A 27,500-nucleotide genomic window follows, 5' to 3' on the forward strand; every position below is an offset into this window, starting at 1 on the left:
ACTCACACACGAGGCTATACTATTTATCCTTTTCTCTATATAGAATAGGACAAGACAAACAATAGCTTGACTCTCGCTACACTTCGCATTGATGTTTGTCGTCTCACGAGTTCAACTCTCGGTCGACCTGTCAATATTCCTTTTTGCCTCGGACGTAATCATTAATAGAATGTTGTGTGGTTTTGACCGTGAAGAAAACCTTAAGAAGTCACATTTATATCATTTTAGAGAGATCGTTTTGAATAATTTTGAGTTAAACGAGCGAGCAGCAACTTGTTTTCATGAACGGCCGATCAGCGCTTGTTTACTATAGTAACGCGATTCCCAGCCAACATCAAAATGGCGGATATTTTTCTCATCGAGGCCGCTGGTTGGTTAGCTAATAAGAGCACCGTGCGGTTTCCATTGGGTAAATTCCTTGTCTTACCTACAAACAAAAAAATATTTTTATTCAATCTGCCCTTCGAAAATCACGTTCATTCAACGCATTCAGATTATTATTCAACGATTACGTATTTATTTTGAGATGTCATAATAAATACGTAATCGTTGAATAATAATCTGAATGCGTTGAATGACATTATATAGTTGTCCACTTAGCTGCCGATTATCTAAACAAAGGTCCAGACGCACATGGCAAACCACATGTTCCTGTCTTGACAGCTCACGTTCCAATGTAAATTATAGAAAAAAATAACCTTTAAAATTTGACTTTTAGCTGGCAAAAGAAACACATATTCATAAAAACTCGATCACGCGTCAAATAATATCTAAATATTGATTTTTTTTATGAAACAAATGGTAAAATTTATCAAAAATTACTGTCTATTTTTAGACCACGGTCAAGGTCATTCTCCAAAATCAATGCGGTTGTGTGAACAAAACAAGAACTATTTGAAATCTGGTTTTCGGAATAAATCAGCTTTTATATAGCGCAATATCCACTAAATATGCTCAAAGCGCTTTACAAGGAGTCCCTGGTCAACAGCAACATTTAACATGTAGGACGGGACATGACGCCTGTTAGGCAATATTACAATTTTTCGGACAAAGACAACGCTGTTAACGGCCAGGTACCCATTTTACAACTGAGTACGGTGAAAGAATGTGAGTAAAGAGCCTTTTCCAAGGGCTCAACTATGCGCCGAGAGCGAGGCTCGAACCCGGACCTTCCGATCCGAAAGCGAGTGTCGTACCACTAGACCACATAGCCGCACATTTAGCCATATACAAAGTATTTAACTAAATAACAATTTTATTTGTAAGTGTTTGTTTTTAACTGAATGTGTATTATCTACAATTTGAACGACAAAAACGGGAGACCTGTTTTGTGCGCAACGTTGTCCGGCTGCTAAAGTTCCTAATCACAAGCAAAGAATGGCAGTCCAACTCATGCAAAGGTAAGATTCCAATTTCAGTGTTTGAGTCTGTAATTTGTATCGATTGGTTTTGAGAGCAGGAGACGATTTAGTTCAATGTTAATCCATAATAGCGTTCCGGTATTTAACTTTGGATGTCTCACCGGCATAATTTTAGAATGCTTTGTTTATTTGTTTTCATTTCACTTCGCAATTTGACTGTCACTGTCAGTGTCAGTCATTACAGTACAGCTTCACTCGCCGATTCTCACGTACAGAGTTTACGTTTCCTTCACTCATGTCTGCTTCATGCTCATTCAGTGAGTGATTCGAATACTGTGTGAGAGAACACACTTTTCGTAATTTATTGCATTTTATGGGTAACGTTTACAGTCTAGAACGCGTGTCAGTCATAACTTGTACAAAACAAAACAGAAAGGAACAACAAAAAAGCAGACACCCTCCTCCTCAGTAGTTAGAATCTCAACAAAAGTTGTTTTTTTTAATCCTCATCTTTCTTGGTGGGTAGCTTTCACCGCTTCTCTTATTTTATTGACTCTCGCTCTTTCCTGACCTGATAATAGATTTCGAAACAATCTTTAGGTCTTCATTCTCTCATTATCTGTTCTTGACTGGAAAAGGAACAACACAAAGGCAGAGGGTCTCTGCCACCGATTTTCAATATCTTGTGTTGTTTGAGGGATTTAAGTTGGTAGCCGCTTTTGCCAAATAAGACTTTTTGTTATTATTTTTGCTGAGAGTCGATGGGAGAAGGAATGGCAGAGAGGGAGGAAGGGGTGAAAAAATGAGAATATGTCTGGGGAAGGGAGATTTAAAAAAAAAAAAGAAAAGAAAATGCCCCACTCAACTTCTTATCGCATCTTTGATATTTGGCAGGTGTCAAACTACACATTTTGGATCTTCCAAGCCGTTTCGCCTTATTTGGTAGGTAGTTGTGTGAAATAAAACATATTTTATTTTAAATTGCAGGGAGTGAGGTCTGATATTTTCGTCATCGCCGTGATTATTCCCAGACAGGGTCTGTCAATAACGAAAATTGGTTATTCCCAGACAGATAGAGGAAAAAAAAAACCTTATAATTTTTTATTAAAAAAAAATAAAAACAATTTTACGAAATTCATGTTCAGAAACGGAACAAGGTCAAACAAAAAAAGGAGAAAAGATTAGACTCGCTCAAAAAAAAAAAAAAGGGGGGGGGGGGAGCGATTGAATTCTAATCTGTGCAGCTAAAATGAGCAACGAGTTTCCCTTGGCTCAAGAAAAATGAAAATAAAAAAAGTGTGTAAGTTTTTGAATGAGTGTTGTGGGGGGGGGGGGTTGTTTCAGTTTTATACACATCCCTGTACGTTCAATCAATTTTGGGGGTAATGATCAAGAGGGGCCTGTTCCTACAAATATTTACGGATTTACCTTGGATTTAAATGAAAACTAAACCTCTCTGATTACTTTAGATTAACTACTTTTATTTCATACGTTTTTTATGAAGAATAAGCTTTTTAGGATTTCGTAATTCATAGGAATCACCATGATATGTGAAATGATGTCTTATCTAAATTTTGCCTGAGGAATGATAAGCCAACAAATTTGAAAAGCTCTCTCTATTGATCCAATTATCAAAAAAAGTATTTGTGATCAGATATTTTATTTGACTTTAAAGTGAAATTTAGAGGCCTTAAAATATTCAATGTTTATTAGACTTTTCTTATGTGATCAGAAAGTTAAATACAGGAAAAAATGATCAAATGAGTTCATCAGAAGGTAAATAAAAGCCCATTTTTTAAAAGCTAATCGACATCGGTTAAGTAATCTTCATGAAATCTCTTATAAAATTAGACCACACCCAACGGTTTTCACAACCTTGTGGTTTCTGAGTTCCAGGTCCATTACGTTTTATAATGTTTTTATTGAATATAAGCAAACCATTAAGACATAGGTCTATATTCAATATTGAATAGTATTTCTTTTTACATTGAAATAAGTGGTTCCTTAGAGTCGCAAGGCTCATGGAACTGGAGTTTTTCCTGTTTCTGTAACATGAAGCAACAGACCTTGAATAGTGCTCGATAACTTTCTTTAAACAATAAATGGTATTTCATCTTACTTTGAAATAATTGGTCCTTTAGAATCATAAGGCTTATGGAACTGGAGTTTTTCCTGTAACATGAAGCAACATACTGTAACAAGTGCTTGCTGAACTCTGAATAAGTTACACATTTACATTTTACATAGAGTTAGATCCAGTTATTCATTCAAACATTGCTATCTTAATTTCGAATTGTCATTTAATTAATAAATATAAAGATAAATAAATCCAATGATAATAATTGATAAAATAAGATAACTATAACTTTTATTCATTGTTTGGTCCATATGAATTTTACTTTATGATTTTGTGTGAGATGATATTGCTTTTTATGGGACCATGAGAAAATGCTTTAGGATGCCATGCTTATCTTTTTGTTTAATTTTCAGATCTAAATAACATTACAACAAGAATGAGTCTCTGCATTTCTTTAATTTTTCTGGAAGCATTGGCCTGCCTATACCATGGGAATTAATCAATTTATATTCAGGAAGAAGTATCGTTATTATTGAGTCTTATCCTTCAAGATTATCAAAATGGCTTTCATTTGTTACTGTATCTTATAGAATTCCTCATATATCATTATGGAACCTTCTATGATTTTTTATTGGAATTAATATGTTTCTTCTATACTCTATATTCTTCATAAAACCTCTCAGCTTTATTGTCCTATCAAGTATAATCTAGAGACTAGAGAGCGGTGATTAAGAAAATATGACCATATTTTGCTTTCGAGCGTTTCTTAATTTGAAAAGCAGTACCTACTGTAGTTTGTAAAGATTTTTAAAAACGTTTTTTTCTAATGACAGTGTCTAATACACGTTTAAACCAATGCATATCTATCCCTATGTAATTTTTGGCAGTGATCTCTCCATTCTAATGGCATTGTCTCCTGTTTCTTTATACAAATGCCCTCTGAGCTTGTTATACACTTGAAAGAAACATTTACATATATGGAAGTCAAGAAGAATATGGCAAAAGAAACCTGCTTCCTTGGTTATGAATAAGAAATTTAAAAGGAAATAGGCAATTATCTCTTTATCTTGCCTATCATTTAACTTTCTAATTATTTGTTAAAGTTTAATATATCCTTTTCTATATTTATAATTTAATCTATCAACAAGATATGAGTACTGATGAATCCATTTATGTAGCTGATTTGTAATGGTAGTAGAATTTGAAAGATGGGACCATGTGATGTTGCAGAAACCTTTCTTCACCAAAGCTTTTGCTGAGGCTCTTAAATCACAGATTAAAACAAATGGAACTAAACAGAATTTTCTTTATTTTTTTCTTTCTCTTTCACAGGATGAGAATACAAGCATACTTTTGATGGAGAAACATCGTATCTATATTTTTTAAAATGATTTTCAGTTTGAATAACATGAATATGAATGCAATGACAATAAAAGTGATATAAATTTATAATCTAATTTTAATTTATTTGGATTTCACAAGTTGTGTTATGGCCCTCAGATACGGCAGGACGGGTGAGACTGAGAACCAGTCCTCACAATAGCACTAGAAGTCTTGTATATGCAAGATGTGATTTCCATTGATACAGTTTAAAGACTGTCCTGTTTTTATTCATTCTTGTGCACGCTGTAGGTTTTTTAATTTTTTTAATTTCTTGTTTTAAAAAAGATTTGTTGGGATTTTTTCTTTCAATCTAAGACTTGATTGAATTCTGACTCAACGCAAATCAACTTTGTTCCAACTCCCCAATTTCAATGAACTTGTGCGCCCTTCCTTCTCTGTTAACCTATAGGTTATTGAATATGTAAGTTAAATACATATACGTCTACCACAATGACAGACTAGCAATTTATCTAAATATCTTGCATTCGCCTTTTTTAATAACTTTCCATTCTGGGTTACACATAAAAGTTAACAGTGCCGGGTTGCAAAATTACTTTTATGTTAAAAAGATCATCATCCTAACATTCTAATCTTTGTCATCTTACTTATATGTTGGCAGAAGTAAGACTTATTAATTTTGAAAGTCATCATCATCATGGCTTGTCGCACCAACACCGAACCCACTCCACAGCATCTGGGGAGCAGACTCTTAGGTCATGGTCAGTGCAGCTGAGCCCATCCTGGCATTCCCTAAGGATGTCTGCTCTGGGCATCCACGTGTACACAAGCTAGTCTCAGCCAGCCCCCACTTTTTCATGCTTCGAGTTGTTCTCACAAGTTTTGCCCGTGCTCTGTTCAGTGTTACCAATTCATTCCCTGGGGGGGGGGGGGGGGTCAGTTCCGTAGAACTGTTCTTCTCTCGGATCTCCAACAGCTTCATTTGCATGATTGTCCCACTCTCTCAGTGTGGAAAGCTTGTATACAGCTGCATGGTCAGGGTTGATGCTCTCTTCCATCGTGAAGCTCTTTCTCGACTTCAGTCTACTTGTCATTGGGCTGTGGTCATGAAGGGGATGCCCTGGGTCCATTTTCTGTTTATATTTCTGGGCTTTGGAAGCAGTGGTTCTTTGAATATGGGGAGTTGCAATGCCAGCCAGCCGATGGAGGACTGAAACTGCAGTTGGTTTCAAGTTACTCTAATGATCCGGCAGGTTTTATTTTGACATGGCAGGATCTTGCCCAGACTGTTGAGACCTATTCAGTTGATGAATAGCAAAGGGCTATTATGGTTGTCCTGACTGTTTTCGGATCTGCTCCCCATGTAAGTTTTTTTCTTTTTTCTTAGGAAGTTCTTTCTTGTGGCCAACTTTGCTTTTGTTTTCTTTGTGTTCTGAGAAAAGGACTTTGTGCGGTCTACGATAACACCGAGGTACATGGGAAATGTGTTGTTCTCCAATATGTTCCCATTCCAGGAGATGTTCAGTTTCCTGTTTTCTTTAGACTTGGCGGCTCTTTAAATGGTCTTGAAATCAGAGGCCTGGGACGCAAGACACAGATCATCAGCATATAGAAACCAACGGATGTTCTCGAACTGAGGTTGGTCGTTGGAGTATAAACTTTGAAAAGGATAGGTGCATGTAACGATCCTTGAGGGAGTCCGTTCTTTTGTGATCTGCTTGTCTTCCCATCCATTTCCACAAAAAAGTGACGGTTTGACATAATGGATTTTATTATTGCAACTATTTTTGTCTTACGAGTTATCCTTGCAACCTTTAGGAGCAGTTTCCTGTGATTTACTGTGTCATAGGCAGCTGCCAGGTCGACGAACACAGTTCATGAAATATGTTTGTTCTCATAGACATGACGGTTCCTACCTCAATGAATGGCGATATGTCTGTATTGTGATTTGGTATGGGGTTGCCGACACTTTTTGACATGTCTGGAAGACACAAATGCAAGGTCTGAGTTGTAGCCTGTTCTCCAGCGAGCGCTTGAAAAGGATGATTCATGCGTCATAGAAGAGTGTCAGATTATATTGGTCAGCCCATTCCTCAACAGTATATCCATCTTCGTTCTCATTTGGTCTGTGGCTGTTAAAGTCACCTATCACAATCATTGGTTTCTCACCAGTGGTGGATGTAACTTATGTAACTGGCCACTTGAATGGCGTTGGTGGAGGTTTGTTGACAGATATCACATTGAAGTGTCTGCTTTCAATTCAGAGAATTTCCACCTCACTTACTGTCATGTCCTGGTTGTATGTCACTATTGATTTGTCTTGACTTTGACTTAGTTAACGCTACCGTGACTGTTGCTTTCATGTTGTATGCCAGGGATATGTAGTGCCACGGTCTTGTGCGCCCCTTGTAGGAGTTGCGTCGCTGGAGGCCGATTGCTACAACACACACAACGACAACATTTTGCAAGTATCTTTCTTTTATTAACCATTAAACGGTGATATTGACACCAACAATAATAGTTATATTATTATCATTATTATTATTATTATTATTATTATTATTATTATTATTATTATTATTATTATTATTATTATTATTATTATTATTATTATTATTATTATTATTATTATTATTATTATTATTATTATTATTATTATTATTTTATTATTATTATTATTATTATTATTATTATTATTATTGTTATTATTATTATTATTATATATTATTATTATTATTATTATTATTATTATTATTATTATTATTATTATTATTATTATTATTATTATTATTGATAATAATATAAGCAGTAGAGGTCTAGTAGTAGAAATAGTAATAGTAACAGTTGGACCAAGTACATAAATATGAATATTTATACAGCGCATTTCTACAGATAGCCGTGAGCAATGCGCTTCACAATGATTCATATATATCCCCCCACATCAACAAGCCTTATGGAACCATATTATTTTGTCATACAGACTGTTAGGCGACCCTTGTGTACTAAAACTGTCACTACACTATCCGTCATTTCTGTAACCAGATACTCGTTCAATCGAGTGGGGTAAAGTGTCTTAGCCAGGGAAACAACGCGGAGACCATAATTTTTCACGATTAGTCACCCATCCTATTATTACTGATCACACTTAGCATTGGCATTGCTCGACTTTTGTGACCAGACGAAAACCGTACCGCTGAGCCATACGGTCCATTTGTTCTAGATAGTATAGTTGTGTGGTTATAGCACAGTAGTGGTAGTGCAGTTATAGTAGAAGTAGTAGTAGTCTTCTGTCAAAAGGTCATCTGAGCGAAGAGATAGGAGATAGATTCGAATTTACTCTCTTCATTGCATTGACTTTGATCATTTGATACACTGTAAAAAAAGTATGGTCAACATTAACCAAAAACAAGAAACAGTCTTCGTTTCCCTGGACATAGATATGGTTTTGTTTCCGGGAGGAGGGGGAACCATGATTATGGTTTTCCTACAAGGTAAAAGAAGGAGCATTTTGGCTATAAAAACTATGGTCGTGGCCTCCCTAGCTGTGTGAGACCCGGTGTAAAGAGCTTGAATTAATTCATGGCCAACTTCAGTTTGCTGCCTAAGCAACATGTAAACAAAGGTTGGTTGGATGCGCATGACATTACTAAAGGTCAATTGCAACATAGTTCGGGTCATTTATAAAAACATCTGGGTCACGTTTGACGTCGAATGTTATTGTTTACATATCCGGCAGCTAAGTGGTCTCTTCTATTATTCAGCGATTGCAAAATATGTGCGCACATTTTATTGGTGCGAAAATAGATGTAAAAGACAGCTGATAGGCAGTTATAAATTTTATTTTGTTGCGCATGAATACAAATCCGACGTTTTAAAATTAGTTTGGTTATATTTGTCATTCAAGCAGATGGAGAAAATACAAATTTGGCGAGTCGAAGTACTAGAACCCTACATGGTCACGGAATATCTAAAAATCTTACTTCGAGGTGTCGAATAAACGTATTCTTTCATTTTTTTGAATTTATTAAACTCGCCCATAACTTTCGTGTCTCCGTGTTTTCATTTGTCCCCTGTGCAATCATAGACATTTTTAGTCTGATTTATATGATTTAGTGAGAACTTATCACTCAAAGGTCTGTCTCTGAACAATTATAAAGAGATGAATGACGTCAATATCGTTCCTTCTTATGATTTAAATTCCAACGGGTCCAGCTGGTTTTATTTCGGGATGAGGCGGATATCAAACAGTAAAATGGTATTGCTGCTATTCGTTTAGCCACAAAAACAAATTCAAAATATCCGTCACTATGAAATAACGTAGCAACACACAAAACTATGTGTAACGTTAAACGTTTGTAGTCTGATTGATAGAATTTAGTGAGTGTTACTCATAAAAATCTATAATATTTATAAACAGCATTGTGCTGAAAACCCATGTTATTACTAGCTTTTTATAAGCATTTATTATGTATTCCTAGCAACTCATTTAACTGTATTTTGATTACTGGTGATTTTGATTTTCCACCAATGAAATGGTTTAGACCTTGTCATGTATTTTCTGAAAAAATATATGTCGAGGCAACATGATATCCATTTCTTGAACAGATATTAAGAAGACCAACAAGACACGGACATAATCTGACAAGTAATGTTTAAGACTTCCTTCTTGTTAACGATGATAGTTGGATTGCTAATTGATAATATTCACCACCTTCCACCAATCGGTAACAGTGACGATGATCTACTTTCTATCGCTATTCATTTACCCAAACATGTTTGTTGTAAGTAAAAAGATAATTATTTTGATTATATTATAATAGTAATTATGAAGAATGTAGACATGAAATCGAAATTGTTGATTGGGAATCTGTAGAAAAAATGCGTGTGGATGATGGTTGGTCATTATTGAGAGATAAGATAAAGTTTGCTGAATTGCAGTATGTTCTTCCTAAAGTTAAGCGTATATTTAGTAAACCCTTTTGGATGACAAGAGCAGTTAAACAAATGATAAACAAAAACTCTTCAAATATATATGAAACACAGATCACTATCTGATTATGAAAGCAATGTAACAGTTCGAAATTAAGTTAAATTGATATATCAGATACTATTAAATTACAAGATATGAAGTGAGTAGAAAAGTGCCAGAAGACAATAGAGAAAAAAATTATTTTTTTTTCGCGGCGGTGGTGGGGTTTGAACCTGCGACCTTATTGGTACGACAACTCCGCCTGGCAGGTGAGAGCGTGGCTCTACCGTGTGAGCTATCCACGAACACAAAATATTTCGTTTCAAACTCAAAAGTATTTTAGATCCCTCTCTCACCCACTTCTTGAGATGCGCGATTCGTTCACCACATCGCGAAATAATTTTGACCAGCAGTTAAGCTTAATAGCATATTCTCATCACAAAATATAACATAAGAAACGATTGAGACATTGAGTATGTCCGGTGTATGGGTGAATTTTAAATTCAGAAATGAGTGGAGCAGGCACTAATGTTGGTAACAACAAAAAGATATGAAGTGAGTAGAAAAGTGCCAGAAGACAATAGAGAAAAAAAATAATTTTTTCGCGGCGGTGGTGGGGTTTGAACCTGCGACCTTATTGGTACGACAACTCCGCCTGGCAGGTGAGAGCGTGGCTCTACCGTGTGAGCTATTCACGAACACAAAAATATTCGTTTCAAACTCAAAGTCATTTCTAGATCCCTCTCTCACCCACTTCTTGAGATCGCCGATTCGTTCACCACCATCGCGAAATAATTTTGACCAGCAGTTAAGCTTAATAGCCAATATTCTCATCACAAACATATAACATAGAAACGATTGAGACATTGAGTATGCTCCGGTGTATGGGGTGAATTTTAAATTCAGAAAAGTGAGTGGAGCAGGCACTAATGTTGGTAACAACAAGATATGAAGTGAGTAGAAAAGTGCCAGAAGACAATAGAGAAAAAAAAATTTATGAATCTAACTTGGCTCGAGAATGTAAAGCTAATCCAAAATGTTTCTGGGAATATGTCAATTCATAACTTAAAAGAATAACGTTTGTCATCGCTTGTCTAAAAGGCGATGGTACAACCACTATACTATGTCTAACATGGAAAAGGCGGAAGTGTTAAATATATATATATATATATATATATATATATATATATATCTCAAATTGTTTTAGTAAATGAGGACCGGGCTAATATCCTATTCGTTGACCATAACAACGATAACAATTATATTACCGATTTTTGTTTTATTTCAGAAAATGAAATTTGCTATCACTTAATGTAACAACAAGCTATCTCGTTTTATTATATTAAACAAATATCAATCAGAGGGTAAAATTCCAGAAGACTGGAAATTAGCCAATGTGAAACGAACCTGGAAATCATATACCTATTAGTTTAACGATGATGATGATGATGATGATGATGATCATGATGATGATGATGATGATGATGATGATGATGATTGTCACAGTAAAGGTTGTTCACAATTATCTTATTAAATTTTATTTTATTAAGAACTGAATTCATCTCACTCCAGTTATATTTCGGTAGGCTTAGATAAACTTTACCTTCTAATATTAGATCGTCTTTCCTTTTATAGCCTTCCCTCGAATTAATTTCTAATTAGTGAATACTTTTCGTTCTACATTCTGTCACGTAGCCACTTATTATAAAAGCTGATAGGTCTAACATTTGACACTCACTTTCTCTCCACAATCTATGCCGGACGGCCAGTCACTCTATTCCTATATATATACTGGAAGATTTTTATCTTTTGGGACTTTGTAGATATTATATCTACACCATTAAGACGCCGGAGCTTTTAACTTTGATTGTATAATCTTCAAGGATCAAACCCAAGCCCGCTGTCAAAGGACTACCCAATAACTTCTTACCAATTGCCTGGAAGTGGTATTTTACGAGTCCGATCCTGTTATCAGAGGAATAGATCATCCAAGCCCATCAACTGCCTGGAAACGTAAACTTACGAACTTGACATATTATCATAAGTTACGTAAAATATTCATATCTCTATTTGTAACTGCCACGATCACTGTTTATCTCTTTTAATTAAATTTCATCATTATTTTTATTTCATTGTAAACAAATCGTTAATTGTTTTTCATTTATAGTAAATAGTAAATTCTGGGGCCTCATTCTACATAGATCTTTATGCATAGTCGAGTAGCTCTGTACTCACTTGAGACCATGACATTTTGGAGGGGACACATATAAAGAATTGAATTTATTTAGTTACATATATCTATTTCATCTAACTTTAAAGTTTAAATTGTAAAACTCTTAATTGCCCCACTTGATCATATTTTAATTGAACTCCCTATTTACAGGATTAATTTTTTTTTCTCTTTTTCATTCCTTCATTTAAATGGAATACCAATTTATCCATTCATTCTTTCATTCAAATTGAATAGCATTTTATTGATTCATTCCTTCATTCATTTATTCATTTATAAATTATTCATTTATTCATTGTTCATTCATTTATTTATTCATTCATTCATTCATCCATTCATTCGTTTATTCACTCATTTATCCAATCATTCATACATTTATTCCTCCCTTCATTCTTTCATTCATACATTATCCATTCATTCATTCATCTATTCACTCAGTTTTTCATTCATTCATTCATTCCTTGTCCACTTTGTTATTATATCACTCATTTCATTTTGTTGTTTGCCTCATTCATGAATTGTTTTCAATATTTTACATTCCATAACGATTCATTCACCTATCATCCAATCACTCATTGTTGTGAACACATTTTGTAACTATTGTAAATCTTACGATATTTTATTGTTTTGTATTTCAGACATCACTGTTAAACACTCTTCAATGCCTAATTACAATTGTTGAACAACCATTGAACAAGAGAGAGGTCCCAGCCACGAACTGAGTTGGTAGATATATCCTTCATTATTCTCTTTTACATGAGTTGGGCATCACATGGTAACTATAGACATCGTGATTTGTTTTGCATAGTGATTTGTTTTAAATACATTTTTGGCATACTACTGTTACCGAAAACCACTTATATATTATGTTCTGAAAAGTGAGTCTTTAAAAACTAAATAATAATAAAAGGAGTCTACTAGCCGTCGTGTTATATTTAGTGATAGATAACTTGGGATTATTCTGGCATCCTATTATTGTTATCACACTCTAGTATATTAGCGTCATTGCGAATAATTGTACACAAACTAACGACGAGTCACACACATTGGTGATACATTTTTCGTAGTAACATAGTTTAGAGTACACGCGATTGACACATTGTTATTGACTCAAGTCATAATAACTACGCATTGTATTGACACATTGCTTTATAAGATATAACGATAAAAGGCATCAAATTCAACAATACATAATAAGTTGAAATAAGAGAGAGAGATTTCTAAAAATAGAACAGTTCATTCCAGTAAGTGTAAATAAATAAAACAGTCAGTAACAGTATCCTGTCAATATAATATATATAAAATATCGAAACTAATTATTGCAACATGGAAGCATATAAAGATACTTAAGTCTCGCAAAGGACTTAGAAATACCCAGGAAAGAATATTTTCAGGGTCGGTAGCAGAAGAAAGAAATTCGTAGAGAAGAAAATGAAGAAAGAATTCGTAGAGAAGAAAATGAAGAAAGAATTCGTAGAGAAGAAAAAAAATTCTAAAGAAAAGCATGAAGAAAGAATACGTAGAGAAGAACGAGAAGAAAGAGTCCAAGAAAGGGAACTAAAAAGACAAATAGCTTTAGCAGAAGAAGAAACCAAAAGGACCCAAATGATGCTGGAAATTGAAAAAACAAAAACCGGTCATGAAAGAAAACATAATAATAGTGATGAATTTTTCGTGAAACTTCCACGCATGCCAAAATACGATGAACGCTCAGACTGCCTAGAATCCTTCTTACACCGATTCGAAGTTCAGGCTAAAGGTTATCGTTGGCCAGAAAGCAAATGGGCCACAGCCTTGATTAACTGCTTATCTGGAGAACCGCTAAAAGTTTTCTATACCTTAACAACTGAAGATGCAGATGACTATGGAAAAATTAAAGACGCTCTACTAAAAAGATTTAGATTAACGGAAGATGGTTACCAGGAAAGGTTTCACACTGCAAAACCGGAAAGTGGAGAAGACTTTAATACATTCGTGAACCGAATTACTTATTTCTAAATCGGTGGCTTGAGTTGGCAAACGTAAAACAAGACGACTTTGCAGGCCTTTACTATCTCACGCTGAAGAATCGAATCTATCAAGCTTGCAACCCAGATTTAGTCGCATTCTTTAAAGAGAGAAAGCCAGAAAACTTGGACAAATTAAAAATCTACGCAGAAAACTTTAACAGCGCACATCCATTGACACCCCTTAGCAGAACATTGAAGGAACCATACTACGCTGCCGCTGCTCATAGTCCATGTACACCTAAAGTTCAGTACTCAAATAGAACGAGCCGATCAATCACTCGGAACACGCAAGTGAAACAAGATGATCATAGTAACAAACCATGGAACAAACAGTTCAATAGAGACCATAGCCGACCCTATCAAAACAAAACAAGAAATAGCACTGACAATAATACTGAGTATAAGAAAACCAACAAACCTATAATTAAATGTCAATATTGTGGAATGAAAGGCCACACAGCAGACAAATGTTACAAAATCGTGGATATCCAAAGAAACTGCAAATGCATCACTCCAAACAAATGTAAACAATCAGACACGAGTAATGTCAGGAGAAAATATAAATGTGTATTGCGTGAAAGGTATGTCACTTTTAACACAAACTCACAAATCAGGATCGCTATTTTTTTGTGAAGGCAAAGCTAATGGAACTGATTGCAAAATATTGAGAGACACAGGATGCAGTACAGTAGGAATAAAAGCATCTTTGATCAATGACGAAGACAAAACTGGAAAAACGGTACAATGCATCACATTCAGTGGCACAGTCGAAACCTTTGAAACAGCTAATGTGTACATAGAAACCCCATACTATACAGGAATAGTGGAATGCTGTATACTTCCCAACCCCGTCGCTGATGTTATTGTTGGCAATATAAAAGGTCTTAAAGACAACCCAACAGATGTAAAAGAATGGTCATTAACCCAAGAAACAGCTTGTCTAGCAGAAACAAGAAAGATGACTAAGACGACAGAGAAGCCAATGACTATTTCTCTTGAACCACTACAATTTGACAGGAACACGTTCATTGAAGAACAGAAAAAGGACCCGACTTTAACATCATATTTCAATATCGCAAACAAAGGGACGAAATCAAAAGTTGAATACATCATTGAAAAAGATATTCTGTTCAGGTTACATAGGAAAAGAAACAAAATAGCTAAACAACTGGTCACGCCGAGTATTTACAGAAACAAAATCCTTGGAATAGCGCACGATTCAATAACTTCTGGACATCTTGGGAGCTCTTCCACATTGAAGAGAATATCCGAGAATTTCACATGGCCTGGAATTACTAAAGACATCCGAGAATATGTGAAATCTTGTGACACATGCCAAAGAAGAGTCGCAAAAGGCAGAATACCGAGATTGCCATTAGAGACAACCCCAGTTATTGAAAAAGTTTTCAAAAAGTTGCAATTGACATTATAGGCCCTTTAACAAAATCAGATAGAAACCATACACACATACTAACACTAGTCGATTACGCAACCAGGTGGCCAGAAGCGATAGCATTGAAATCAACTACATCGGATCACATAGCTGAAGCATTGATGACAATTTTTACTAGAATAGGCATACCAAATGAGATACTGTCGGACAATGGACCCCAATTTACATCACATATGATGCATGAAACCATGAAACTCATGGGAATCCAACACTCATTCACAACTCCCTACCACCCCCAAGCAAATGGTCTTTGTGAAAGATTTAATGGCACTCTAAAGAATATGTTAAGAAAAGTGTCAGCAGAAAAACCAGATGATTGGGACAGATACTTACCAGCAATCCTATTTGCATATAGAGAAATACCCCAAGAATCTACAGGCTACTCCCCATTTGAGTTGATGTATGGACGATCACCTCGCGGCCCGATCAATATAGTAGCCGACATTTGTAAAGGGAATGAGGAGGACAATAACGAAATTATGTTTGCTTACGAATATGTAAGAAACCTGAAAGACAAAATAGAGGATACATGTAAGCTAGCACAGGAATCCGTCACTAAAAAAGCAGAGAAATACAAGGAATACTCCGATCGAAAAAGCAAGTCAAAAAAATTTGAGATTGGTGACAAAGTACTAATACTCTTACCCGATGACTCGAGTAAACTTTTAGCTACATGGAAAGGACCATTCAAAATAACAGCAGTAAAATCTAATGTTAATTACGAGATTAAAATTAACAACACAACAAAGACATTCCATGCAAATATGCTAAAAAAATATTTTGATAGAGACACAGTGTCGCAACCTATGTTTACTAATATCGAAGCTTCAAATGCAGGATTAATCATACCGTTGGTCATGGGACACAGACACCCGAGACAGAAAAACAAACAAAAATCGCACAATTGCAACCACCTAAGACAGAAAAAGAAGTACGCAAAGTACTTGGGCTCCTAAATTTTTACAGGAAATACATTTACAACTTCGCGCACATCGCGACACCGCTAACAAATCTGACAAAGAATGGGTCACCGAACAAAATTGTTTGGACAGAAGTGTGTCAGAATAGCTTTAACCAATTAAAGGCATTACTCTGTTCAGAACCAATTCTTAAATTACCCGACATATCAAAAGAATTTGTTGTAAGAACTGACGCGTCTGATAAGGGCATCGCAGGTGTACTATTACAGGAACATGAGGGAACTCTAATGCCTTGCTTATATGCAAGCAGAAAATTATTGGACAGAGAATCACGATACTCTGTAATAGAGCGTGAAGGACTGGCCATCGTCTTTGCTTTAAAGACATTCAGCAGATATCTACTGCTAAAAGAGTTTGTGGTCGAAACGGACCATAAACCACTCACGTACATAAGAAATAACAAAATGAATAATAGTAGAGTACTAAGGTGGAGTCTATTTTTGCAAAATTACACTTTCAGTATCTCTCACATACCAGGCTGTGAAAATATTCACGCCGACTACTTTCTCGATTCGTGTAATGACGTGAGAAGGGTATAACTTAACCTCTCATGCATACTGTTAGTTACCTCGAAAATTATGCCAAATCAGAACGCACAATTTCGATAATTTTATTTGTAAACATGATGACCCAACTTAATGTAACATTGAGTATTGTTTGGATATATATACCATACCCATTCATGATTTGGGAAATCTTCTCTTTATCTATTATTGTTATGAATTTTCACTCATTTATGATTAATAATTGAAATGTCAATATTTCATTTACATTTTCATTCATTTCATTTAGTAAATTACCTTCATATCATCGACTTAAATCATGCTTCATTGCCATCACTATTGTTTATCTCAATGATTTGTAATCACATTGCCATCATGTTGTTCATCACAGTGATTTGTAATCACCATCTTTCATTGTTATTGTCACCCATTCATATACCTACGTTAATATAAACATTTCCATGTCTAGTTAATAAATAATTTAATTGTAGCACAAATCATAACAATGGATTAATGCTAGAGTATCATGATAGTAAATTTACTTCCGTTTGTAAAATCTATCTTTCCCATAATGGTTAAAGAGTATATTTTAAACGTGGGTGGGGGGTGTCACAGTAAAGGTTGTTCACAATTATCTTATTAAATTTTTTTTTATTAAGAACTGAATTCATCTCACTCCAGTTATATTTCGGTAGGCTTAGATAAACTTTACCTTCTAATATTAGATCGTCTTTCCTTTTATAGACTTCCCTCGAATTAATTTCTAATTAGTGAATACTTTTCGTTCTACATTCTGTCACGTAGCCACTTATTATAAAAGCTGATAGGTCTAACATTTGACACTCACTTTCTCTCCACAATCTATGCCGGACGGCCAGTCGCTCTATTCCTATATATATACTGGAAGATTTTTATCTTTTGGGACTTTGTAGATATTATATCTACACCATTAAGACGCCGGAGCTTTTAACTTTGATTGTATAATCTTCAAGGATCAAACCCAAGCCCGCTGTCAAAGGACTACCCGATAACTTCTTACCAATTGCCTGGAAGTGGAATTTTACGAGTCCGATCCTGTTATCAGAGGAATAGATCATCCAAGCCCATCAACTGCCTGGAAACGTAAACTTACGAACTTGACATATTATCATAAGTTACGTAAAATATTCATATCTCTATTTGTAACTGCCACGATCACTGTTTATCTCTTTTAATTAAATTTCATCATTATTTTTATTTCATTGTAAACAAATCGTTAATTGTTTTTCATTTATAGTAACTAGTAAATTCTGGGGCCTCATTCTACATAGATCTTTATGCATAGTCAAGTAGCTCTGTACTCACTTGAGACCATGACAATGATGATGATGATGATGATGATGATGATGATGATGATGATGATGCTGATCGTGGTGGTGGTGGTGGTGACGACGATAATGATAATTATGATGATGATGATTAAATAATTGCTGTTGGTAATGATGATTTTTATAATTACGATGATGTTGATAATGATTTGTACTTACATGCATCAGCATAGGAGACAACAGTCAAAAGCAAACAGATTGCCAGTAGCTTCATGGTGAAAACCATCTTTGTATTCATTAGAAATGCTCTCCAATTGTTTGAGCAAACAACCTTTTATCTAAATTCACTGTAGTTGTAACGTTAACGATTGGTTAACCTACCCAGACCAGCCCAGCACAGCTGCCCAAATTATAGTGTTTTGTTTTGTGTGCCCTAATAATATTTTAACCTTCTAAGTGCCGTATTCGGGACAACACGTAATTAAAAATGTGGCCAAAATCCTCTTCCTTTGAATTATATGACCGATTTAAATGACTTTGCGAAGTCTCATGTTTGAGAGATTTGCCTATATGAGGATCGTGTAAATCGATTGCTATTTGAAGGACGAGTTTTCTGTCCAAAATTTTAAACACGAGATTTTCGAGAGTACGACAATTAACGGGTTAATTGATAATTCTGCCTATAGCGTGTCACGAGTGCTTGTCAATCTAAACGTTATTTATTTTTATCTAATTTTACAAGATATTACAATTAAATATCACCGCCAGGTACAAAAGCAAAGATAAAATAGAATAATCAAAAATGTTCCGTGTCGTGTTGATAAATGTCCTTTCATACATATAAAAAAAAAACAACTGTGTTCGAAAATACTTTACGCTTCTGATAAAATAGTTAGTGGGTTAGTTAGCAGAGTGGGCAAAACATTGCAATTCCACCAAAAAGACCCAGGTTCGAGCCATACTCTTGGTATCTCCTTAATTTTCGGTGAGCAGAAAACCTAGGCCCCTATAACGCCTGATATATAAGATTGCTTTGTTTTTTTTCCACATAAATACTTAAGAAAAAAATATCTTCTGATGATAAAATAATTTAAACTTTCATCTTATTTTTATCTCAATGGATCCTGATTTTAGAATGTAAACAACATCTGTAGCTATGTGGTCAAATGGTATGATCGACGGTCATGGGTTCGAATATCGCTGTGTGAGTAGCGCATAGTTGAGTTATTGGAAAAGGGTCTTAACTCACATTCTCTCAACGTACTCAAATGTAAAATGAGTATCTGGTCGTCAACAGCGCTGTCTCTGTCCGCAAAAAAATGTAATATCGCCTAACAGGCGTCATGTCTCGTCCTACATGTTAAGTGTTCCTGTTGGCTTGGTACCCTTTGTAAAGCGGATTGAGCACGTCGAGTAGATATTGCTTTCTATAAAGAGCTTGTCGTGTTGTGGAATAAACTACTACCGAAAGCTGTAAATTCAATCACCACGAAACAATTTAGAGACAGGCTAATTCATTACTATAGCACTCAAATGCATCCTGAAATGTAAAACATGAAGACACCTACATTTACGACAATACATCAGTCGTGAAAGGCAAATTAAAAGAAGATAAGAAAGAGATATAGATAGTAGATAGATAGATAGATAGAGAGAGAGAGAGAGAGAAAGAGAGAGAGAGAGAGAGAGAGAGGGTGAATGAAGAGACAGAGGGAGAGAAAGTGTGAGAGAGATAGAGAACGAGAGGAAGAAATGGAGACCGAGAGACAGGCAGAGAAAGAAAGTAAGTGACACACATATATATACACGCACACACACACACACACACACACACACACACGCAGAGAGAGAGAGAGAGAGAGAGAGAGAGAGAGAGAGAGAGAGAGATCGAGATAGAGAGTGGGTATTTCCCGCTATTTAGCGGTTTCCCGCTGAATTGAAGTCAGTGTCCCGCTGCAAAGCCTCTATTTCCCTATTTTGATTTCCATAAATTTTAACATAAACTAAAAATTTCCATCACCATAATCATCATCATCACCATCATCATCATCATCATCATCATCATCATCATCATCATCATCATCATCATCATCATCATCATCATCATCATCATCATAATCATTATCATCATCATCATTATCATCATCAACATCACTACTACCACAATCAAAACCACCACATCACTGCTACTACTCTACTATCATTGCAATATATCACCAACACCACATCATCATCACCACCACCACTACAACAAACACTGCCACCACATCATCGTCACTAAAGCAAAATTTCTAATCTGAAAATCAATACATGACAGGCAAAACACAATATGATGTAAACCATTCCTGTAGAAAATAACACGACTAGTTTCGAAATTGTATTTGTAATTTCACTCTAACGCGTCTTACTCATCACGACGTATTAACGTTGAGAGACGGTGAGTCACAAAATAACCATTTCTATTAATTTGGAGGAGCTTTCTGGCAAACTAAAGCCACTGGCTTGTTGCAAGGATAATCATTCCACTGGCCCAGGGAGTTGATAGTGACACATTTTTCATTACCTCTGTAGTTGTCTGGTTGGCCTTGTCGCCAAGGGTGATAATATCCCTGAAATAATTTATCAAAGAACAGGTTAGAAACGCAGATGGTTAAAAAACATTCTGTTTTTAAATTAAAACTTTATAATGATTATGAGTTTAAAATAAATAACAATGTGAAATAAATGTAAGCTTCAATTTAATTACGAAAGCAGAGAAAATGGACGTTTCGGGTTTCCCCTTTATCAACAAACAAGATGAATGAAACACCACAGATGAATGTGATAGTGGCGTTGTTAAGATGAATAAACAAAGCATTGATGGGCTGGAAATAATATGCTCCTTTGTAAGGAAGCTCGAATTAAAATAGAACAATAGATATTTCTAAAAGGTCCTCAGTTTATTAAGTTAAAAGAGGGGAGGCGGAGAGGAACTGTGTAATGCAGTATAGGGAATGAGATTAGCGGAAGAGTAGCGTCCCTTGATTGGACGTCACCGGCGGAGAAGTTATTAGAGAGAGAACGTCAATGCGGTTTTGCGCATGTGTCTCTCGTCCTCGCTTCCGGTGAAAGCGGTATGAAACACTTCACCGAAAGCGAGGACGAGAGAGACGAATGAGCAAAACCATGTTGACGTTCTCTCTGTAAGGTGACGTCCAATCAAGGGACGCTACTCTTCCTCTAATCTCATTCCCTATAGAAAGTGAAATATAAAGGACGCATAGACTAAAAATAGTGTTTAAACTACGGCAGTATCCACACACAAAAAATGCTCAAAAGCAGTTTAAAAGGGGTTTAAGGCCATCTGCAACACTTAGTATGTAGGGCAAAACATGAATTATGTAAAGCGTTATTAAAATTTCTTTACAGGTGTTTTTCAGCACCTCTATAGTTCTCTAGTTGAATGGCTTTGACGCCAGGATGGGGTAACCTCCCTGGAATAATTTAATAAAGAATGAATCATTTTGACCCACCATTTCATAAAGCCATTTTGTCCAATATTCTTTGTTTAAATATAACAACGCAATCACCACATTATCTCATCCATCTGTAGTGTTTCATTCATCCTGTTTGTTGATAAAGGGGAAACCTAAAACGTCTGTTATATCTGTTTTCGTAATTAAATTGAAGCTTACATTCAATTTCACATTGTTATTTATTTCCTCGAGCTTCGAGCAGCAACATTTACATTACCTAGTGTTATTCGTTGAAATTTTGACAAAATATTTTTTTTGTTGTTGATAAATTCAAGGCGTTGTTTAATTAAATTCATAGGTACACAAAAACCATATCAGGTCAATTGTAAATACCATTCAAGATTTGATGGTGATTGGTTCGATGGATCTGGGACATAGTGGAACAGAAAAATCAGGTTTGTCAAATATATAAAACGACAATTCTTTCAAAACACGTCAATCTAAAAATAAAACTCAAACGTTCTAGCATCTTTGTCAAAAACTCTTTTTCAGAATGTGGGATAGTTAATTTGTCCTCAAAACTGATCATCATATTTTATATTATCGTACCAAACGACCTCCGGTAACCCATCGAAAGTTAAACTGAAATCCGGTTGGCGAATTATTTCTTAGACCAATCCAGGCAAAACCAACACTTTTACTGATCAAACCTGCAGATTTGAATAATTATAATAATGTTAATAATGGTGATGATAAAATAATAATAATAATAATAATAATAATAATAATAATAATAATAATAATAATAATAATAATAATAATAATAATAATAATAATAATAACAATAATATAATAATAATAATAATAATAATTAATACTAATGATAATAATAATAATAATAATAATAATAATAATAATAATAATAATAATAATAATAATAATAATAATAATAATAATAATAATAATAATAATAATAATAATAATAATGATAATAATAATAATAATAATAATAATAATAATAACTTTCCAATAAAAAGGAATAAGAATTTTGAGACACGAGGTCCACCTTGTTAATACTGTTATTTCGATGGTAGATTTATAATGGGAATTCCATGCCACCCATGGACAGGATGTTAGTCTCTAATAATATATAAGAAGACCGTCGGGTCTAAGCAAAAATCCAAGTTGTCCAATCACTGCTGAGTTTTCAGGATGAAGTGGGCTTTTTTTTTTTTTTTGGGGGGGGGGGGGGGTGAGGAATAGAAATGAAACAACGACTGATAACAGTTGGGATCTATACGTGATCTTTCTGTTTGTTAGATAAGTACAACTCTACCACTGATCTATCGAGACCCCAAGTGGAAATCAGAAGTCGTGAGGTCAATCATTACTCTCTTCCGGTTCAATTGTGTAACAAGTAATTTTTCATCATAATGTGGCCAAACTATTTTAGTAGTGGGATGTAAAGGCAGGTAGAATGACGGAACGTAAAAGACCGAGTATGGATGATCTTCTTTGACGACCAATATTTATTTACGTTAGAAAATAAGATTACATCACTGCGAAACCGAATGACCTGTTGCATAATATATTTATGGCGTCCTCCATAGAAAAGAGAGAAATGTTGCTATGCACTAGAAATAAAAGCAGAAATGGCTTGATGGAACATTTGAGTTTGAATATAAATGGTTGTCCAATTCAGCCCTCTACATGTGTTAGACAGCCTCTGAAAAACTCTTACAAATTGAAATAATATTTAAAAAATTATCCACTATTAGAGATGTCCTTACTAAAGATGCAACAATGAAAATCGTCACAACTATTGTGTTATCACGTCTAGACTATTGCAATGGTCTTTTATCTCATATAAGCCATGATAAAATCTCGCGCCATCAGGTCATACAGAATGGTGCAGCTGAATACTTTTCAACAGTCGTAACGTCACTTCCTTCCTAATGACGAATGATAACTTAGTAACACTGGCTCTAAACTATTGGAACAATGGCGGACGCCGTATGAAATATTTCCCCGGCAAGCATAAAAGCGTATCCAGAGGGAATAAAATCACATAACATTAGATCGTGTTTTGACTTTTACACATTCTTATCACAAGGCATATGAAAAGTTCTAGCCAGCATGAAGAATAAAAAGTAATAATTTTCTTTGTTTAGAACCAAGATGGCCGCCGTTGCCAGGCGGTGTGACATAAGACTACTGAATCCACTTAGTAACAAGAAAAAAGAGAATCGCACACTCCCTGCCTATAGATAGTATGCGCTTGTCTAAGAAGCTCATAACATTGCCATCCGGAAGTATAACGGACCAACACACAAAACTTTGTGTATCCGTGAACGTTTATAGTCGGATTAATACAGTTCAGTGAACATTACTCATAAACGCGGATGGCAAAAAACAATAACAAAGACCTGAGTGACGTAATCTTCGAATTATCTATAGACAGGTAGATAACCACGCCTCTCGGACAATCGTCATAATGTAAACAATGGCAGTGATTGGTAGACACAGCAAACTACACACGTTTTACTGTCGATCGTTTGTGCTTAAGTAAAATACCCACTGTTCTACCGCTTGATCAATAGAACCAACAGAGAACATTATGTGTAGACCTGCACGTTTATAATCTGATCAAGAAATCATGTGATAACTTGTCACCCATTTGGCGGTATGAAAACAATAACAATGATCAGAGAGGGCTCGATTCCATTCACGTTATTGTTTATAAACAACCAACTATGTTTGTCCGAAGGTGTGTCACAAATTTCATGTTTTGATCTACTGGTTAATTCTGTATGAGCTGAAATGGCTGCCTGTAAAGGAAAAAATCATTTTAAGATAGCTCTCTTTTCTTTTTAAAGCCTATATGATGAAGTACCTGACCACATTAAAATAGGAATTTACGATCTTCTACTGGCAAAACGAAGCTTACTCTTAGAATTAATTATGATTATAGATTATATGAGGACCGTTCTTTTACCAACACTGGGCCCCTTAAGTGGAATGACCTGCCCAGAAGGATTAGAGAAGCAAAATATATTGATAGTTTTAATTCATTGTACAAGTTTTATATATGTAATTTTTGTAAATTTATTTGTAACGTGCATTGAGCATGACACAGTGATGAAAATACGCGATATAACTTCCATGTATTATTATTATTATTATTATTATTATATTATTATTATTATTATTATTATTATTATTATTATTATTATTATTATTATTATTATTATTATTATTATTATTATTATTATTATATTATTGTTTTTATTAATATTATTATAATTATTATTATTATTAATATTATTATTATTCTTATTATTATTATTATTATTATTATTATTATTATTATTATTATTATTATTATTATTATTATTATTATTATTATTATTATTATTATATTATTGTTTTTATTAATATTATTATAATTATTATTATTATTAATATTATTATTATTCTTATTATTATTATTATTATTATTATTATTATTATTATTATTATTATTATCATTATAATTATTATTAAATTGTTATACACTTCTAATGATATTGGTACCAGCGTTTTGACACAGTATTATTGTTCTCTATTAAATAAAGAAAAAAAACCGAGCTTCTACATACTCCAATATCCACTAACCGTGCTCAAAACGTTTCCCATGAGTCCCTAGCCGACATTATCACTTAAAATGTAGAACGAGATAGGACGACTATTAGGAGACCTTACAGTGGTTTTCGGACAGAGACAACGCTGTTAAATGCCAGGTAATCATTATACACCTGAGTACGGTGAGATAATATAAGTAATGAGATTTATCCAATGACTCAACTTAGCGCCGCCCGGGCCTCGAACCCATGACCTACCGATCCAAACGCGTGTGTCAAAACACTAGACCACATAGCCGCATAAACGCTTACCTTTAACAAAGTCATTTTTCCTCTGATCGTTAATAACAACAAGATGAACTACTCCTCTGCCTTGGGAACTGCAAAAGGATTCAGCGGAATTAAAACCGTATCGTTGACTCCCGAAAACCTTGATGCACAAACCGTCCCCCTTGTACAGACTCCAGCCTGGTCCACAATCTGAGGGGAGTAAAAAAGTAACTACAACCACAGAACAATATTATTATGTAGGGGTGAATAGACACTGATTATCGATGGCCGACGGATCATATCTTTTGTTCCGCGATGCTTATTTTTCATAAAATAGACGTTTCTTTGATTCTGTTTTTTGTATGCATGCTTATTATGTATCATGCAGTGTCGTGATTTTTAATTTTGTTGTTTTTAAACATTTTTATTTTTATTATGCAAAGCGCCGCAGAGCACGATTAACGTGGATGTTTAGGCGCTATATAAATGCATTATTTACTATTACTATATCTGTGAAGTCGTGCGGCTATGTGGTCTTGTGTTATGACACTCGCTTTCGGATCGGAAAATCCTGGGATCCAGCATTGCTTGGCGCATAGTTGAGTCCTTGGAAAAGATTATTTACTCACATTCTCTCACCGTACTCATGTGTAAAATGACTACGTTGTCTCTGACCGAAAAAAAATGTAATATCGCCTAACAGGCGTCATGTCCCTTTCTACATGTTAAGTGTTGCTTTTGCTCAGGTACCCCTTGTAAAGCGCTTTGAGCACGTCTAGTGGATATTGCACTATATAAAAGCTCATTTAATAAAAACAATAATTAAGTCCCAATTTTCACGATCGGCAGCAGCAGCAGCCTCTTATGGTTTCACACTACTATGTTATGACGATCGACCCAATCAGCAAAGTCCGGTCCGCATTCGTGCACCGTCGCGAACCCGCCGGGTAGCATCGTCACAACACACCTTTCGACTAGATGCTCTGCCGTCTCGGGTTCTTTCCCACAGCGGGGACATATTGGACTGGTAGTAAGACCTCACCAATGTAACGCACTTGCCGTTAGGCAGCTCCACGACCAAAGCCGATTCGCAGCCACCCAATGTCTCCTCTTACTGGTATCAAAGCCTGGGAACTTCTCACAAAGCTTAGAGGAGTGTAGGTCCCCGCCCCCACGAGGGATTGAATTCGTCCAAATCGACTTCCATCTCGTATGTGCAGCTCTGTCCGTAGTCAGGATTCTGCGTACAAGGGTTGCCGGGACTTATTTCGGCTAGAAGCGGGGGCACCGTCCGTTATGCGTATCAGAGGGGTATCCCCATTCCCTCTCTCTTTGATCTTACTCAGCCAGTTTCCCGTAATCGTCTCCCTCCGGACACCGGGGTGGGGGGTGGGGGGGGGGGTGGGGGGCTGGATCGCTGCCATTATCGGGCCCAATTCTCTAGGAGTTGTTGCTAGCGTTCCTGTCACTATGTGCATCGACTTGCGAAGTTTTACATCCACCTTCTCAACGTTTCCGTTATTTTACCACAACTGAACTAGAGAGTGTGGACCAATAAGCAATTTACTTTTAATATCAAACTCAAAGTCTTCCAGGCGTGCGCTCTCAGTAGGTACTGTACGGGGTGAGTGCTGGACAACATATGCCAGACCGGAGAGCCTTGAAAACTTCCACATTCGCTGTCTACGACGAATTCTCGGCATCTAGTCACAGGACAGATTCACAAACACCCACGTCCAAGAAAGAGCGAATTCCCTCAGCATGCATCTAATCCTCTGCCAGTGACTTTTGTAATGGCTTTGTCACGTACACAGGACGGACGATGGACGTGTACTCAAAGACATTATGTATTGGTAAACTAGCTTCTGGACTTCGACAAACCAGCTCTCTCTTTCTATGATGTCTGCAAGCGAGATATGATATTA

At 35.5% G+C, this 27,500-nt stretch overlaps 2 protein-coding genes across 3 annotated transcripts in view; both read right to left on the reverse strand.

Annotated features, from left to right (window-relative positions):
- The window catches only part of LOC144955896 (snaclec coagulation factor IX-binding protein subunit A-like), a 29,461-nt gene extending 10,852 nt beyond the window's left edge, over window positions 1–18,609 (reverse strand). The window contains exon 1 of the mRNA XM_078886154.1: window positions 18,450–18,609. Coding sequence (XP_078742280.1) covers window positions 18,450–18,528 — 79 coding nt within the window. The 5' untranslated portion in view covers window positions 18,529–18,609. The remainder of the gene's footprint in view (window positions 1–18,449) is intronic.
- A 1,597-nt stretch (window positions 18,610–20,206) lies between these two features.
- The window catches only part of LOC144955906 (C-type lectin lectoxin-Lio2-like), a 12,218-nt gene continuing 4,924 nt past the window's right edge, over window positions 20,207–27,500 (reverse strand). Inside the window, exons 3-6 of one of the 2 annotated variants that reach the window (XM_078886166.1) lie at window positions 27,143–27,478; window positions 25,618–25,785; window positions 22,295–22,395; window positions 20,207–20,839 (exon numbers count right to left, since the gene is read on the reverse strand). In XM_078886166.1, the coding sequence (XP_078742292.1) occupies window positions 20,693–20,839; window positions 22,295–22,395; window positions 25,618–25,785; window positions 27,143–27,278 (552 nt within the window). In that variant the 5' untranslated portion in view covers window positions 27,279–27,478 and the 3' untranslated portion in view covers window positions 20,207–20,692. The remainder of the gene's footprint in view (window positions 20,840–22,294; window positions 22,396–25,617; window positions 25,786–27,142; window positions 27,479–27,500) is intronic. The other variant, XM_078886167.1, reaches the window with a different exon arrangement.

The sequence above is a fragment of the Berghia stephanieae genome, chromosome 10 (assembly GCF_034508935.2).
Source record: "Berghia stephanieae isolate SIO BIC M18660-M18661 chromosome 10, UCSD_Bste_1.3, whole genome shotgun sequence".
In the NCBI taxonomy this organism is placed as follows: Eukaryota; Metazoa; Mollusca; class Gastropoda; order Nudibranchia; family Aeolidiidae; genus Berghia; species Berghia stephanieae.